The 12,504-nt window shown below is 41.3% G+C and overlaps 1 protein-coding gene across 4 annotated transcripts in view; it reads left to right on the forward strand.

The window, feature by feature from the left end:
* The window catches only part of SCEL (sciellin), an 83,459-nt gene that overhangs the window by 24,805 nt on the left and 46,150 nt on the right, over positions 1-12,504 (forward strand). For 3 of the 4 annotated variants that reach the window (XM_073326255.1, XM_073326349.1, XM_073326502.1), the window contains exons 2-5: positions 2,459-2,531; positions 7,589-7,709; positions 8,417-8,479; positions 8,848-8,916. In XM_073326255.1, the coding sequence (XP_073182356.1) occupies positions 2,489-2,531; positions 7,589-7,709; positions 8,417-8,479; positions 8,848-8,916 (296 nt within the window). In that variant the 5' untranslated portion in view covers positions 2,459-2,488. The remainder of the gene's footprint in view (positions 1-2,458; positions 2,532-7,588; positions 7,710-8,416; positions 8,480-8,847; positions 8,917-12,504) is intronic. The other variant, XM_073326437.1, reaches the window with a different exon arrangement.

The following is a 12,504-nucleotide window of genomic DNA, read 5'->3' on the forward strand; positions in this document are numbered from 1 at the left end:
TACCTTGTTAAATATTCCCATTTGCTTTAATCAGAGTCTTGGCTGTTTCAATTATTATTATGATGTCAGGAATCTTAAGCGTTTTCACTGAATGACTTTGCAAAGCTCAATTAAATAAGTAAAAATGCAGTAAAAATGCAATTTCTTGTCAGTGCTAGTTTTCGTGAATTTTAAATAATACACTGGCAGGGCTGCCCTTAGTATTTTTTTCCAAAATTGAGGAACTTTTTGTCACCCACCACCTCCCCGCAAAGTCTCTTCCTTCCCCTGGCCCTGACTCTTGTCTGTCATTCTCATATCACTCTGCCTTATATTGTTCAATCACATCAATCTCAAATAGTATAAATAAATAGGGTAACCATATGTCACTGTTTTCAGGGAATTTCTCTGTCATTCTTACAGACAACTGTTTTGTCCTGGTTTTTGTAAGCTCTAGCAGACTGGACACCTGAAGTAACTGCAGGCCTGCTGATGAGCTCCAGAGGGTATGTCTACACAGCTATTGGGAGTTAGTCTTCCAGCCTGGATGGACAGACTTGTGCTACAGCACTGAAAATAGCAATGTGGGCATTCCGGCTTGGGCTGGAGCTCGGACTCTGAAGCCTAAGGAGTGGGGTGAGCTTCAGAGCTTGAGCTCCAGCCCGAGTCCAAATGTCTAAGCAACAGCTACCCAGCTATTTTTAGCGCGCTAACCCGAGCCCCGCTAGTGCAAGTCTGTCGACATGAGCTGCGAGACACGCTCCCAACAACTGTGTAGGCATACCCTTGGGGGCCATCCCAGAGAATGTTCTAATATAATGTTCATAGAATCATAGATGATTAGGGTTGGAAGAGACCTCAGGAGGTCATCTAGTCCAACCCTCTGCTCAAAGCAGGACCAACCCCAACTAAATCATCCCAGCCAGGGCTTTGTCAAGCTGGGCCTTAAAAACCTCTAAGGATGGAGATTCCACCACCTCCCTCGGTAACCCATTCCTGTGTTTCACCACCCTCCTAGTGAAAAAGTTTTTCCTAATATCCAACCTAGACCTTCCCCACTGAAACTTGAGACCATTACTCCTTGTTCTGTCATCTGCCACCACTGAGAACAGCCTAGCACCATCCTCTTTGGAACCCCCCTTCAGGTAGTTGAAGGTGGCTATCAAATTGCCCTTCACTCTTCTCTTCTGCAGACTAAATAACCCCAGTTCCCTCAGCCTCTCCTCATAAGTCATGTGCCCCAGACCCCTAATAATTTTTGTTGCCCTCTGCTGGACTCTCTCCAATTTGTCCACATCCTTTCTGTAGTAGGGGGCCCAAAACTGGACACAATACTCCAGATGTGGCCTCACCAGTGCTGAATAGAGGAGAATAATCACTTCCCTCGATCTGCTGGCAGCGCTCCTACTAACGCAGCCCAATATGCCGTTAGTTAGTTGGCAAGAAGGGCACACTGCTGACTCATACCCAGCTTCTCATCCACTGTACTCCCCAGGTCCTTTTCTGCAGAACTGCCACTTAGCCAGTTGGTCCCTAGCCTTAGCAGTGCAATCCATCCCATCATCCAGATCATTAATGAATATGTTGAAGAACAAAAATGTTGCCACCAGACCTCTAATAAAGTCCTCCAGCAAACATCCCCTCCAAATATAGGCCCTGATTCACTACTTGCTTACATCAGTGTAAAACCGGTATAAGCGAGTGATGGATCAGGTACACAGAGCGGAAGGGATCAAGGGGAAGACAAAGGACTGAGAGAGTGTATGAATGTGATAGAGAGAATGAGGAAAGGCTATAAAGGTGAGAGCTGGAGAGGGAAGAGGAAAGAAAGTGAAGGCTGAAGCAAAGGGAAAAGGAGAGGAGAAAGGGGAAGAAAAACAAGCCAAAATCTTAAAACATAGAACATGTACAGAAGGGAATGGTAGTTTTTCTCTCTTCTCCAGCATCCAAATCCTCCTGCACAAACTACCCTGACCCGGCCACACTTACTAATAAAATATCCTGTGAATCCTAATATCCTGTGAATCCTGTGAACCCTTCTCCTTTTGGACAAGCATCTTATTTTCTACACTCTACAGCTGGTTGCTCTAGAAAGCTAGCTTCGTTTTAAATAAATTATGTCTCAAATTATTAAACAATTTGAAGTATTGCAGCAGCCCAATATTTTGGATTTGATTTTTTTTGTTTGTGTGAATTCATGTATCAGACTGTTGTATTAAGATTTGGACAGTTCACATTCTACTGATATCATTGACTATGAGAGGCTTTCATGACTCCTTGAAGACCTCAAGTATTTCTTGATCAGGTTCTGATTTGTAGTGAGTATTTATTAAGATGCTTTTAAGTTTTGAAATCTAGCTATTAATACTACAACCTGCTAAAACTCTCCAAGAGACAGAATGTTTCACATTTCTAACTGTCTTTGTGGCTAATTCTTAATCTCACCACAGTGTTGTTCTTTAATGTTTTTTTCTTTTAGATCCCAAAGGAGGATACATCCCTGAATAAAATGTCGACTTTCACCATAGGAAAATCATCCCCTAATCAAAGTGGTATGTTGATGCTGTTACTTTCAGGGTATTTAAAGCATAGGGGGAAACAACAAGCTCTTTTCATTGCATGTGTGCAGTATGTGAACCTAATCCAGGTGCCATTGTGCCCTCCATACAGGGGCGAAAGTAATTTAAAGGACTTACCGGTATGCTGGAGTCCTGAGCAGGGGGTGGGGCCTAAACGGAAGGGGTGTGGCCTCAACCTTTAAATCGCCGTCGGAGCCGTGCTGCCGGAGCCCTGGGGTAGTGGCGGTGGGGCTCCAGCAGCAATTTAAAGGGCCTGGGGCGGTAGTGGTGGCCGGAGCCCCGGGCCCTTTAAATTGCCACCTGAGCCCTGCTGCCAGAGCCCTGGGGTAGTGGCGGCGGGGCTCTGGCGGTGATTTAAAGGGCCAGGGGCTCCCAGCCGCTGCTGCTGCAGTGGAGCCCCAGGCCCTTTAAATTGCTGCTTGGAGAAGCCGGCCTGGTACGGTGTACCGGCTTACTTTCACCTCTGCCTCCATATTCTTGTTTCAACACGGTTTCAAATCAGACTGCATGCTGCCCACCCTGGAACAATGGCGGACTAGTTATTTGATTAGGCAATGCATGTAAGGACCGCTTTGGGAGGCAGAGGCAGCAGTGCTGCCTGATCCTTATCAGCATTTTCATTCTGCCTGAAGCACTGGGAATGCCAGCACCACACAAGGGAGGAGTGGGGGAGGGAAACAGCCAGGCTAGAGCATGGCTTCTGCTCGCATTAGTGCCTGTGGTTAGCCTGGAGACCAAGAAGCAGTATAGTGGGGGACATGGCCAGCAGCTGTTGAGGGAAGCAGAGAGAACAGGCAGCATGAGCAGAGCAGGCTAAGGCTTTGCAGAGAGAGAAAGGAAGGGGCGGGCTTATTCCCTGTAACATTGTCCTCTCCCCAATACACCCTGTAATTTGAGATTGTTGGAGAGGGAGAGACTGGGGAAAGAGGACTTGGGAAGACAGGACACAGGGAAAGAAAATGTAACTGATTGGTGGTTATCAGGCAAGATTTTTGTTACTGTCAACCCTGTCTGTAACAATGCCTTAGAAAGGAGAAATATGGATGGTGATTAGGAAAAGACTGATGGCAGAAGGTTGGGAGTTTGGGTTCTGCTTGGATAAATGTCCAGGTGTTTATTAGAAGCCTAATGACACCTATTCATCTGCATTTGACACAAGTGTGTTAAAAATCTTAAAAGATTTCAAGCCTTTCAGGTTCTGGTTTTGGCTGGACACCAAGAGTCCTCTCCTACGAAAATGAAAGTCAGTTACAATTTTACCACTGACTACATTGAAAGCAGGATCAGGACCCAGCTATGGAAAGACTCATAGCTGAACATTAGAGAACCTCAGAAAAGGCTTCGTTCAAAACCAGCTCCAAAACAAGAAAAGGCTAAATGGGCTTCTTACTTCACCTGATCTATTAAAATTAGGACTGTCAAACGGTTAAAAAAATTAATCACGATTAATCGTGAGATAAAAAAAATTAATGATTAATCACAGTTTTAATCAAATTGGTAAACAGTAATAGAATACCATTCATTTAAATATTTTGTATGTTTTTCTACATTTTCAAGTATAATTATTTCAGTTACAGTACAGAATACAAAGTGTACAGTGCTCACTTTATATTATTATTTTTATTAAAAATATTTGCACTGTAAAAAAGATAAAGAAAAGAAATAGTGTTTTTCACTTCATCTCTTAAAAGTACGGTAGTGCAATCTCTTTATCGTGAAAGTGTAATTTACAAATGTAGGTTGTTTTTGTTACATAACTGCACTCAAAAACAAAACAATGTAACAATGTACACTTTGTATTCTGTGTTGTAATTGAAATCAACATATTGGAAAGTGTAGAAAAACATCCAAAACTATTTATAACAAATTTCAATTGGCATTCTATTACTGTTTAAAAGTGCACTTAAAACTGCAATTAATCACGATTAATTTTTTTAATCAAGTTAATTTGCTTTGGGTTAATCGCTTGAGTTAACTGCGATCAATTGACAACCCTAATTAAAATGTTTTCCTTGGTTTTAAGCAAATATATTTATATTGCCATTTTTAATGACAGTAATATGAGGCTTTGTTAGTTGTTTCATTGCCACAGAGCAGCCATAGCAAGGAACCTCACTACACAAAGGAGAATGTCTCAAGCAGGAATTCTTATGGAGCAAAGCCACCGTTACATCCTTGAAATGGCCGCATGTGCTCGGCGCCATGTAAAGCTTACAGCTCAGTTTTGCCCATGCATTAAAGGTTGCTCCTTGTTTCCCTCTCCTCCCTTTTGTACTTGTTCAAGGACTAAGGACAAGCTGCAGCAAAATATATATACATTAAATCTGTATAAGCACATTAATATATTTCATCCTTGACTTAATCAGTACAGATACTGTTTGATGCAGATAGGGCCACACATAAAGTAGAAACGCACATTAACAGTAAACTCTTTGAACTACAGTATTACAAGCAAACATTAAATGCATATTGTTTAGCTGCTGCCTATAGATGGGGCTTCATTTCAAGTTAATTGGATTATTTAAATTAAGAATTATGATTATGATTAAAAAATCCAAAATGGACTTTTGGAGTGATTTCACTTTCATGATATGCCACTGGGGAGAAATGAATATTCCACACACTAGGCTTGATGTACTCTTGGGTATATATTGATGTGCATCTTGAAAACACCACATCTATGCTTGTGCTTATGCATAATAGCAGATTTTTAGAGACGTGTGAGAATGTAACTGACTTTAGAGCAGAGCCTTAAATGTGTTGGAAAGGGTTTGCAGGAGTTCTTTGCTTAAGAAGATGTTATCAATATGAAGGGAGTGCTGGGAAGATTTCCTTGCTTCCGATGGAGTTCTTCCTTTTGGATACTGCTAAACTATTCTTGCTGAAGATGGCTTTTATGCTTGGGGCTCATAAAAGTAATTTTGAAGAGCAAACATTTTGCACAAGATGTAAGGTATTAAACAAAATTACTCGGGGGGAGCGTACAGTTCCCTTTACAAAGTCTTCAAACCTCCATCCTCAGTTGTAAAATGTCGGAAGTTCTATTTGTTATTTTTATTCCGTGTCCATTACTATACTATTGAATACTGTGATATATTATCAATACACTGAGCAAAGTATACATTTTATAGCAAGTGCATTTAATATAGGTTTGTTTGCTAATTGGTGCTCTCTCCATCTTTGACTGTAACTATGAGAAAAAAAAATGTTTAAATGGAAAGAGAAATAAATACTTTCCCCACTCCTTCACCCCTCCACTCTGCAAGAATTAAGGTGTAGATTTTAACAGTGAGGGTAGTTAACCATTCGAACAACTTATGTAGGAATGCACTGCATTCTCTATCACTTGAAGTTTTTAATTGAAAAGTGGCCATCTTATTAAAAGATATGCTATAGCTCAAACAGAAGTTATGGGCTTGCTGCAGAAATTATTGGGTGAGGTTCTTTGGCTTGGGTTAGGAGGCAGTCAGACTAGATTATTATAATGACTCCTTCTGGCCTTAAAAATCTATGTGCACATGTGCCTGGTACAAAGGATATATCACAGCTTAAGAGAAGGAGAAATTAGGGAGACATTTTTGGAAGCTCATATTAAAATATTGGTAACATCACTGGTCCAGTGACAAAAATCTGTACTTGGTCTGCATGTGAACATCCCAGTCGTCCCACAGGGAACCACAGAAAATGGTAGAGGACACGTTATGGCTTGCAGTCTTTTACTGATTTTAAATGTAATACAGAATTCCATCTTTGTTCTCTGACATTGTTTTTTTACGAAAGAAAATATTTCTGAAGAATGTACTGTAGGCACTCTCCCTTAAAACAAACTATCAGCCCCTTTGCTGTGTTTCCCTTCCTCTATCTGGCCTATGTATTTGTGGTTCTTCATACTTGTCACTACACGTGAATTTCATGGATAAAAGGAACTTGGTTTCCTCTTTTTATAAGTCAAAATACCAGTGTGACAAATGAACACAATACTGACTGTGTATACTCTGTTTGTGAAGTGATATGTTTTTCCAAACACGAAGAGCATAACCATATACTTTCTATCTGAATGACATTTAGTTCTATCTGTTCAAATCCATTTTGAGTGAAGCAAGGAGTTTTGAAGTTTTTTTCTGTGGTGCTCAGAGGGTAGGCACATTATAGAGATAATCCAATAGGCTTCCCAAAAGAAAGGGTGCTGAACCCATTGTTTCTTAGCACTCCAATTTATTGAGTAAGTGGGTGTCCTTAATGAGGGTCTCATATGTAAATGTCATATGTCTAATTTGTCACCTCCAACTTGGCTTCAAAAGGAGTTTCCATGTGTCATGACTGCAGGATTGAGCCTCCACTGCAGCTGAACACACAATTAAAGGAAAGGTGCAGTAATGTTAGAAAACAAAGTGATGGTAGGGAGCTCAGATGGGGAGAAAAGGGTATAGCCGTAATAGGCTTAAGAATGAACGGGGAGGCTTTGCCCATGGGGCCAAACTACCACTAAAAGCACAGTTATTCATCAGCTGTCTAGTGCACTGAGAATATGTTCTCATGGATCATGTGAAATAATATTCTTCAGTGTACCAGGCATTAAGACTGTTTGTTAAGGTTATTTTGCATGTTTGCAACACATTCCGGGACATTTTCTAATTCACTCATCAAATCAACTCTCCTTGTGTTCGTTCAAAAGTAAATCAAGCTGTTGATATTTAAGCTGAAATTGTGAATTCAAACTGGTAAAGTGGGATTCAGGGACTTCTACACGGGTTGCTGCACTGCAGGTTATTTATCGGTAAAACACGGGACTCTTAGGAAGGTAACTTCTAACACCCAGATGACCCTGCTGAATGATCGCAGGTGTGGCTTAACAGACTGATATTACAGAAGCCTTGATCTTGGGTGTAATATCTAAAGATTCAGTTTGTGCCATAAATATATCTAGGTATATTGCAAACTTTCTCAGAAAAACAAGGATTTCTAATGCTACTCTAAGTTTTAGACCTTTATCGCATATTATTTTCAAAAGCTGTGTTCTGCATTGATAGATACAAAGAGTCCCACTCTTACAGGGAAAAACAGACAACAGGTTGTTCATGATGACAACAGCAAGCGAAGGACCCTGTTGCAGGATAGCAGCTGGATAAAGAAAAGACCTGAGGAGGAGAGGTAAGGAAAGAATTGATTTCAGTTCAGGCAGTAAAGATCATGTGCAGCATATTTTCCCTGACTGCAGGTTAACATACTCTTCCGTTTTTTTTTAAATTTGTTCTATTATCTAATTTTTTGCAAGAGTAATGCTTTAGCAAGTGGGTTGGCATTTATTTCACTGTAAGATCTCTATTGGCCCAACCCTGAGGTGCTGCTGAATGCCTCCTGCAAGCTGTGAACATCCTTAACGTCCGCTGTTACCTCAGTGGGAGTTTGGGGTGCACAGCATCTTGCCAGATGTGCTCAGCACCTCACAGGATGGGCTCAAGATGACATTCCCTTATGCTTTGATTACTGGAATACCTAATTTTTCATGTCTGGAAAAATGCCAATCATTTAATGTTGACACATTCATTTAAGGAACTTAATTGCGTCAGGACCAATACTTTAACCTCTTATGGTGCCCTATTATTATGATTGGTGATACAATAATGCCTAGAAACCCCAACTAAGTTCAGGCATCCATTGTGCTAAGCACCATACAAATACGTAGTAAGAGATAGTCCCTGTTCCAAAGAGCTTACAGACAAGAGCTGCTGTCAGTGGAGTTCAAATGGTTTAAAACTGGTGTTAGATCTGAGTCAAGACATAAATTTTTGTCAAGAAATTGGTCTTTGTTTAAATAATTTGATTTTCACCAAAGATCTGACTTTTTTTAATTGCAGTACTAATGAAAACTATGGCAGAGTTGTGCTTAACCAATACAAATCTCAAGATAGCTTAAACAGGTACAGTAAGCAGTATGTCTTTATGTCTGTCAAATGGTATTGCCACAGATAAAGGAAAATACACACACTAAAGTCCTGTTTATGCAAAGAACCTGTTTTGTTCAATTTGACCCTGCTCTTTCTCCCATTATCATTAACTACTTACCTCCTATCGACTTCAATGGGAACAGGATCTGGCCTTTAACTCTGAATATATTGGAGTACTGCATAATGTCGTACATCAATATTTGCATATTGTTTTCATTTTAATCAAATGAATAAAAATGTATATATGGTTATTTAGAATAAAATGTCATTTTTGCAAACAAATGCAAACTTTAAAAATAGTCTGTTTTTAATTACGTCTAACTAATTTTTCTTTATACCAGTAACTTGAATGAAAAGGAAGATCAGAAAGTTTTCCTTGGCCGATACAGATCTGATACTATTTTAGACAGGTAGCATATTCTTATATACAATATTTTGTCATTGTCATGCAAGTGGTGTTTTGTATCTGTTTTGTCTGCAAAAGGAAAAGTATTAACAAGTAAAATGACATAAGTGGCATATTAACTTTTGCATTTATACCACGGTAGTCTGATTTATTTATTTTTTAAAAATACTGTACATGTATTTTTCTCTCCAAGATCTTTTGTCTTGAGGAGGCATACGCGCTGACTTCCTCTGTTCCTGGGGGGCACTCAACCCCTGCTCCACCCCAGCCTCCACCCCGACTCCACCTCTTCTCTCAAGCCCCACCCCTGCCTCACCTCTTCCCGTCCCCGCTCTTCCCCAGGCCCCACCCTTGCTCTGCCCTGGGTCCTGCCCCCACTCCACCCCTCCCCCAAGCCCTCACCCCTGCCCCACTTCTTCCAGCCTCCACTCCGCCCCTGCCCTGCCTCTTTCCACTCCGTCCCCCATCTCTTCCTGCCCTGCTCCTCCCCTTCCCTCCTAGCACCTCCTGCATGCTGCTGAACAGCTGATTTGTGGCATATGGGAGGCGTGGGGGGAGGGGGGAGGGAGGCGCTGATCAGCGGGACTGCCAGTGGGTGCTGAGCACCTTCTATATTTTTTCCATGCGTGCTCCAGCCCCAGAGCACCCATGGAATCAGCGCCTTTGTGAGGAGGGATATATTGGTTGCATAGTTCTGTGTCCAGAAAGCATTCAGATAGCAGAATGGTGTACCAGTTTGCACATGAGCTTATGTTGATGCTTAGACTTGTATGCACGTTCAATAGGGAGTTCCTATTTTTATTATTCTGTGTCTGTAGCACTGAATAGGTTCTCCTATAAAAAGTAGTATTGTAAATGGAATTCCTTCAGATTTACTCTCATGTAAGTGAGTGGTGAATTGGGTCGTCTGTGTATAATATAAATATATACAACATTTCTGCCAGCAAATACAGTCTCTGTCATGTATGTGGCCAGCCTCAAAACATTCACATTGAGGAAGCCTCACCCAAGTTTCTCATTCCTTCCAAGTCCCTACACTTCCCTCCTACAATGGATCATAAACCCCTACTTTATTTATGAAAAGTGTAGGGGAAGGGGATGTGTCTTATTCTACCCAGATTTTTTCTCCCTTCTTACTGAGAGCTAATTAGATATGTGGGGAAGAGGTGGAAGACATGCCTTAAAATCAGCTAGTCATCATGATGATCTTTATGCTTTTATTTCTTTGTACAAAATATTACTGACTCCAAAACTGATGCAGTGAAGAATAAACACTAACAATTGCCTTCTATGATATCTGAGTCTTGAAAAAGGCGACTGAAGTAAATAAAAAGAACACTCACGCCAACCTCAGTCTTCCACTCCATTGTTGGAATGAGAGGCTGAGGTGCTGGGACAGTAACACTAGGGAAATTAAAGATGTAGAATTGGATTTTTCTGCAATGTCCTCAATAAAAAGCAGAATGAAGGACAAGTGTGTAAGTCTCATAGTGAATAACCGCTGGTTGAGAATTATCAGTACTTTAAGAAATTTTCATCCCTGTGGCCCCTGTAATGTGAGCAAGCTTAGTGAGACCTCTAGTGGTCTGCTGAATAACTGCTGGCTACAGTCACAAACTGTCTGGGGCATGAGCAACTTGAACTACTTACATATCTAATTTTAAGAATTAAAAAAAAAAAAATCTAGAAAACACATTGCACAAACTGGGCCCTGGAATGGCTATGCAAGAATTTCCATTGAAAGCAATCGGTGCCCCACGTGCGTATCTGAAGGCAGAATATGTAATTCTTTGTTTCAGTCAGTGACATCTGATTAGTGGTCCTATGGCTAATTATTGTTCTGTGTCTATTGCACTGGATAGGCACCCTTTTATAAAAAAAATACTGGAATTATTCTCATTTTTGTATTTAAATAAATGGGTCTTGACTGACAACCATTTTTCAGAGACAAGTGGGTGAGATAATATCTTTTATTGCAGTGATTCTCACCAGGGGTCCAAGGCCTCCTGAGGGCCCACGAGCAGGATTCAGGGAGGCCACCAACCAGGGCCAGCATGAGACTTGCTGGGGCCCAGGGCAGAAAGCCAAAGCCTTGCCATATGGGGCTGAAGCCCGGGCCCTAAGCTCCCCCACCCGAGCTTGAAGCAGAGCAATGTAGCTCTGTGGGGGCTCCTGTGACATAAGGCCCCAGACAATTGCCCTGCTTGCTACCCTGTAATGCCGGCCCTGGCTTTTAGATGCAGAAAACCAGTTATTGTGACACAGGTGGGCCATGGCATTTTTAATAATATGTTGGGGCGGGCTTCAGAAAGGAAAAGGTTGAGAACCCTTGTTTTATTGGACCAACTTCTGTGGGTGAAAGAAAGAAGCTTTTGTGTGCCACATAGCTCTTCTTCAGGTATTTTTTTTTCTTCAGAGCTCTTCAAATGCTTTCAGTTATTTAAGCACATTTAATATAAACAACCCCAACTTAGTAGTCATAATCAACCTTAAAGTATATATTGTACACTTGATCTTTGTGCAGAACTCCTATTGATACCAATGGGAGTTCCACACATGGAATGAGGATAGAACTGGGTAAGAGTTACCAGTTCTGCTAGAATATTTGTGATACTCAGACTTTAATGAAAGATAAAAATGCTATCTTATCCTAATAGTGAATTCACTAACAGTTTGGAAAAGTTTTAGGCAATGACTATAGAATTAATAAAAGGCATGAAAGGTCATGTGCTTGATCCTTAATGCAAATCTAATGGCTGAATAAAATCAATATTAAGTACAAATAATCTAACCCAGTGGTTTCCAAACTTGTTCCGCCGCTTGTGCAGGGAAAGCCCCTGGTGGGCTGGGCTGGTTTGTTTACCTGCTGCTTCCGCAGGTTCGGCTGATCGCGGCTCCCAGTGGCCGCGGTTCGCTGCTCCAGGCCAATGGGAGTTGCTGGAAGCGGCGTGGGCCGAGGGATGTACTGGTCGCCACTTCCAGCAGCTCCCATTGGCCTGGAGCAGTGAACAGCGGCCAGTGGGAGCTGCGATCGGCTGAATCTGAGGACCTGTCTGGTAAACAAACTGGCCCAGCCCGCCAGGGGCTTTCCCCCCACAAGCGGTGGAACAAGTTTGGGAACCACTGATCTAACCTTTTTGGCTGATGTTACCCCTGAAGGTCTCACGTCTGTTCCATCACTGATTCTGTACTAGAGTTTCTTCAAATCACATTGATCTCTAAAAGCCATCATGAAAGAATATTGTACCTCTCATGGGACACTGGAAGAGGGGTTTGATTGTAAATATACAGTACTGCCTCATCAAAAGACTTTTTAACAGTTTGATCTTAATAGTAGTCACAGCCACTTTAAAGGAAAAATTCTAATCATTTCATTTTAATGACGACTGTGGTAGTTACAGAATATTTAACCATTCAGAATTTGGACACAGTTTATAACCCTTTTTTCAGACACATGTATGCATTGAAATTATATTGGTTCAGTTACTATTCTTACTCATCAACGTTTGATGTACTGGCTGTCATAAGCTATGCAGCCTCACCAGGTAATAGTTGATGTTGCCATTTTATTCTTAGTGTATTTTTAAAGACT

This window comes from Lepidochelys kempii, chromosome 1 (assembly GCF_965140265.1).
Source record: "Lepidochelys kempii isolate rLepKem1 chromosome 1, rLepKem1.hap2, whole genome shotgun sequence".
NCBI lineage: Eukaryota > Metazoa > Chordata > Testudines > Cheloniidae > Lepidochelys > Lepidochelys kempii.